Source organism: Lynx rufus, unplaced genomic scaffold, assembly GCF_022079265.1.
Source record: "Lynx rufus isolate CCGP_SWC_20201006 ecotype Redwood Valley unplaced genomic scaffold, mLynRuf1.p SCAF_13, whole genome shotgun sequence".
NCBI lineage: Eukaryota > Metazoa > Chordata > Mammalia > Carnivora > Felidae > Lynx > Lynx rufus.
In genome coordinates this window covers 46,286,940-46,291,711 of record NW_025814827.1, presented here as the reverse complement: position 1 = coordinate 46,291,711, position 4,772 = coordinate 46,286,940, and the positions used below count along the sequence as shown (strand labels likewise).

Here is a 4,772-nt window from a genome sequence, read left to right as displayed (position 1 = left end):
GGCTCAGTGAGTTGAGTGTCCAACTCTTGATTTCAGCTCAGGTCATGATCTCGAGGTTCGTGGGATCAAGCCCCACATCAGGCTCTGCACTGTCAGTGTAGAGCCTGCTTGGGTTCTCTCTCCCTCTCTCTGCCTCTCCCCTGCTCTCTCTCTCTCTCTCTCAAAATAAATAAACATTTAAAATTTTTTAAATAAAAAATAAAAAATACAGAGTGGAATGGAATGAATGGAAACTGAAAGCATTGCACATGACAAGGATAAATATTGTTTCCCAAAACTTTTGATTCATTTGTACGTGTGTATGTTTGTGCTCGTGTAGTCACACATGCATATATATGGCTACTGGGTCCCTTTGCAAAATGCACTTCCTATTGTGGGCCATAAAAGTGCATGTGTTTCTGGATGCTCTGTGTAAGGACTCTCCCCACCCATGTTTCTGATGAGCCTGAAACCAGCTGCCCTGACTGCAAAAGACACAATCCCTCCACCTCCCCTCACAAGATAAGGCACCATGGTTGAAAGCTCATCCTGGAAGCCAAAACTTGGGGGTCAGACCTCCACTTCACCTCCAGCAAAACAGAGGGTAACTTGGGGGAAACTTCTGATCAGAAAGATCACCAGTTTAGGATGGGAGAAGAAAACATGACCACACAGTTCCTGTGGTTACCAGCCCAGCCCTTCACTCATCGCTGGAGTTATAAAACCCAAGCCGGAAAACAGAAGCAGCATCTGCCCGGGGCAGCCTCTCTGAGAAGATGCATTGTCTTCCTCTTGCCCTGCCGCTCCTTCTCCTCTGCTCCAGAGCTGAAGCTGGTGAGTCCTTCCCTCTGGAAGCTGCAGTATCAGCCCCCAACACAGTTTAGTCTGAATATAGCTGACTCTTAAACAAGATCGCAGGATCTCTCTGCAGGAATCCAGAGTGAAGTTCCACTTGGGACTTCCCCAGTCTCTGCAGCCTATGGTAGTTCCCAGGGACAAGGAACCCCAGTGACTAGGGGAAAGCCCGAACACGTGGGAGGAAGAGGGGGCATCTTCTCATGACTTAAGGTGAGATGTTGGGTAGGAGGTCCTATGTTCTCTTCATCTTCTGAGCTTCGGGGCTACACTTTACCTCGTAATGTGGCCATTCTCTGACACTGCCCTCAAGGTTTGGGGCAGGTTGAAACCAGGACCTGGAGAACTGGCCCTGCCCAGTGGAAGAGGAGCATTGAGGTCCCAGGCACAATGGCAGTGGGGGAAATCCGAGGTGAAAAATGCCTGAATGGCATCTGAGCCCAGATTGGCTGTTGTCCCTGGAAGAAGGAGTGAGAATTTATGTGAGAGGTTGTGGGTGGGGACACCAGATACCCGAGCCTCCTGAGGGGGCAACAGGCAGAGTACACAGTGAGGATGAGATTAGAGAGAAGCCCCTCTCAACTTTAGCTCAGCCTATGCATTCTCTGTGTTCAAGCCCTGGGGATCTCTGTTCCAGGAGAGATCATCGGGGGCACAGAGTGCAAGCCACACTCCCGCCCGTACATGGCCCACCTGGAAATTGTCACTCTCCAGAATAGACTGTTATTTTGCGGTGGTTTCCTGATAAGACGGAACTTTGTGCTGACGGCTGCTCACTGTGCAGGAAGGTGACACAGCAGGGTCCCATTTTTCTCCCTTCTGGAGATTAACAGCTAGGGTGGCAGCCAAGGACGTACCCTTTGGCGGTCTGAGGGGAGGCTCCTGGGGCTGGGACAGGCAAGACTTGAACTTATGGAACTTGGTCCCATAATTGATGAGATGCCCTGATCTTCAATCCCTGTGAGCTCGGCTCCCCTACAGAGAGGAAAAGGAGGCCCTATCCAAAAGTCCCTCCTCTAAAAGTAGCTTCCCTCTCCCAACCCCACCCAGTTTTCTAGGCCACTTCCTCTATGCCCTTTCCAAGAACACTGGCCTTTAGTTCTCAGGGACTTGAGCCATCTTTCCAGGGGAAGCAGACAACAGGGTCCACCAGGGATCCCACCACTTCAACTCCCCCTTTCCTCTGATATCTCTGGCCCTCACACAGGGCTCCCTAAATTAGGAAGTGCTAATCCTGTCCCCTGGGTCCTCCATGGCCTACTCAGTCTCCAGGAATTCCTGAGGGTCCTGGAAATTGTCCATGTTCCCTGAGAAAGCTATTCCCTGAGTAAAATATGAGTCCCCACCCCAAATGCTACAAGTGGTCCAGAGAAAGAGGGGTGATTAGAGTCCAGTGACACCCGTGATAGACTCTAGTCTTCTTTTCTCAGAATGGGAACATCGCAGGAGAAACCTGAGACCATCACAGTTTCTCCTGGTCCTTCCTTCTCCCTCACAATAGGTCCATAATGGTCACACTTGGAGCCCATAACATACAAAAGAAAGAAGATACATGGCAGAAGCTTGAGGTCATAAAACAATTTCCTCACCCAAAATATGATGACAGTGCTTTTCTCCATGACATCATGTTACTGAAGGTAATAACTTCTTTCTCCACATTTCCCACTTTCTGTTCTCTTAGTTTTCTCCTTCAGGTCTCCATTGCCCTAAAATGTCCACAACCTGCCTCTGGACTCCAACCCCACTGACTCGTGCCACCAGATGTAGTTCTAATGCAAAACAGTTTGCCCTGTCCTTCCCTGATTTCCTCCAACTGCCCTGTCACCCATTTCTAGCACTGACAGCCCCTCATGCCCTCCACAGTTGAAGGAGAAAGCTAACCTGACCCTGGCCGTGGGGACGCTCCCCCTTCCGCCCCAGTTCAACGTCATCCCACCCGGGAGAATGTGCCGGGTGGCTGGCTGGGGAAGAACACAAGTGAATGAACCAGGCTCTGATACTCTGCGAGAGGTGAAGCAGAGGCTCATGAATCCCCAAGCCTGCAGACACTACAGAACTTTCGACCACAACTTCCAATTGTGTGTTGGCAATCCCAGGAAGACAAAATCTGCATTTGAGGTGATCCTCGGACGAGGGTTCTTTTCTACAAGTCACTGTTCGGGGTCCAGACGTCTTGTGAAAGGAGATGGGGTGGGAAGGTTGTCAGCCAGCGACAGGGTTTAAGATCATGGGCCTAAGGAACTGGAATCACCCCTCTGCAGATCCATTCCCTGCTCCTCCCCCCACCCATAGTCCCGTGCAATCTCTGGGCACCCCTCCCAGGCTGCTGCACAGGGCACATGAGGTGGCCAGAAGGAAACAGAAAAGGGGCATCACACCGAGATGTATAACCCCATGAGGAACCAGGGCTGCTGGGTCTGACCCCAGGTCTCACTGGGAGTAGATGACTTCCCAGCTCACCTTCTGTGTTCTCTCTCTCTCTCTCTCTCTCTCTCTGCCCCACAGGGAGATTCAGGGGGCCCTCTTCTGTGTGCTGGGGTAGCTCAGGGCATCGTCTCCTATGGATGGAAGAATGCAAAGCCCCCTGCTGTCTTCACCCGGATCTCGCACTACCGGCCCTGGATCAATGAGGTCCTGAAGCAGAATTAAGCCTCGATGGAGCCTGGGCCGGCCTGAGGGGAAATCTGGAACCAGACCTGAGCAGGCTTTCTGTGCCACTCACTTTCAAGCTGCCTCTGATCTCTGCTGAGGCCCTGCCACATCCCTCAGACCCACAAGGGCCCCTCCAGGGCACAGAATCCTCTGTAAACCTCAATAAAGACCCAGCTTTCAGACGTGAGGATGTGTCTTCTCTCTGATGCTCTCTTCTCTTGGCACAATGCAACTGGCCTCCAGCCTAGGCAGCCTACAAGCTTTGGAAAGGGTCGGGGTGTGTGGGAGCAGGTGGGGGGGGCCTGAGGGGGGAGGGTGTGAGTGTGAGATACAGAGAGGAAATAATGAAGAAAACTTAGGGAAAGAAAGAAGAGAAAGGGAATCCCTGGAGAGACAGGATCCTTATTTCCAACTTAAACAAGATGTTATGCCAGATCCTTGCTGTAATCATCAACTCTATACTGATTCGAATTTATCTTTAGTAATATCCAGAATCACTAAGAACATTGTGAATCACAGGCAAAGATGTAGGATATTTAGGGCATCCCTGATCTCTCCCTACCAGGTCCCAGGAATAGCGCCCCTCCACTAAGTTGTGCCAACCAGACATGTCTCAGGGCATTGCCAAGTGTTCTCCAAGGGGCAGGGGAGCAGGAATCATCCTCAGTGAGAACCACCGGTTTAGATACGTGATGCAGGGAAGACAGTTGGTTCCGCATAGGGCCCTCCTCGCAGTCCACCTCGATAAGAGGAGATCTACCATCTGCGGGGCTTCAATCTGAGATGCAGAGAAGATTGTCTCTCACTCCCTGATGCAGAACAGAGAGCTGGAGCAGATAAGGGGGGGATAGCATCACAGTTCTGCATGAGCAACTCCCAGCCACAAGGGCTGTACCCAAACCAGTAGGAAGTCAAAAACCTACAGCCTGCTCAACACAAAGTCTTGCCAGCTGAGAGACTAGCTAGAGAAGAGAAAACAGGTCAGAAGGACAGGAGACAGGCACAACAGGAGCCTGAGGCTTATAGCCCTCCTGGCTTCTGAGGGTATGGTGAATCGCTGCCTCGAGCGAACTCTTTCTAGCAATTTGCCTGAAAAACATAATCAGAGATTATGTCTCTGATTACGTCTTACACAAAGATTCATGAACAAGGATTTTAATCTCAGCATTGTTAATAATGGAAAACTTGGAATCCCAGTCATGGAACAAAGTTTAAATGGTAAATTCAGGGTCGCCTGGGTGGCTCAGTCGGTTGAGCGTCCAACTTCAGCTCAGGTCATGATCTTG

The 4,772-nt window shown here is 50.8% G+C and overlaps 1 protein-coding gene across 2 annotated transcripts; it reads left to right on the top strand.

Moving 5' to 3' along the window:
- The first annotated feature begins 710 nt into the window (after nucleotides 1–710).
- Nucleotides 711–3,673, top strand: LOC124508873 (chymase). 2 transcript variants are annotated; one of them, XM_047075555.1, is made up of 6 exons: nucleotides 741–813; nucleotides 1,148–1,246; nucleotides 1,472–1,622; nucleotides 2,336–2,471; nucleotides 2,698–2,952; nucleotides 3,340–3,673. In XM_047075555.1, exons 1-6 carry the CDS (start codon nucleotides 756–758, stop codon nucleotides 3,481–3,483), a joined length of 843 nt encoding a protein of 280 aa, XP_046931511.1. In that variant the 5' UTR covers nucleotides 741–755; the 3' UTR covers nucleotides 3,484–3,673. The 2 variants fall into 2 exon arrangements, with proteins under 2 accessions (XP_046931510.1, XP_046931511.1); XM_047075554.1 differs by lacking the exon at nucleotides 1,148–1,246 and having other exon boundaries at nucleotides 711–813.
- The last annotated feature ends 1,099 nt before the right edge of the window (nucleotides 3,674–4,772 follow it).

Bases quoted from the DNA above. Each gene is read 5' to 3' on its own strand.
- LOC124508873 (XM_047075555.1), top strand. From the start codon at position 756: ATGCATTGTCTTCCTCTTGCCCTGCCGCTCCTTCTCCTCTGCTCCAGA. The intron at 1,247-1,471 runs GTGAAAAATGCC...TCTCTGTTCCAG, and splicing joins GGCAGTGGGGGAAATCCGAG to GAGAGATCATCGGGGGCACA. The intron at 2,953-3,339 runs GTGATCCTCGGA...TCTGCCCCACAG, and splicing joins AGACAAAATCTGCATTTGAG to GGAGATTCAGGGGGCCCTCT.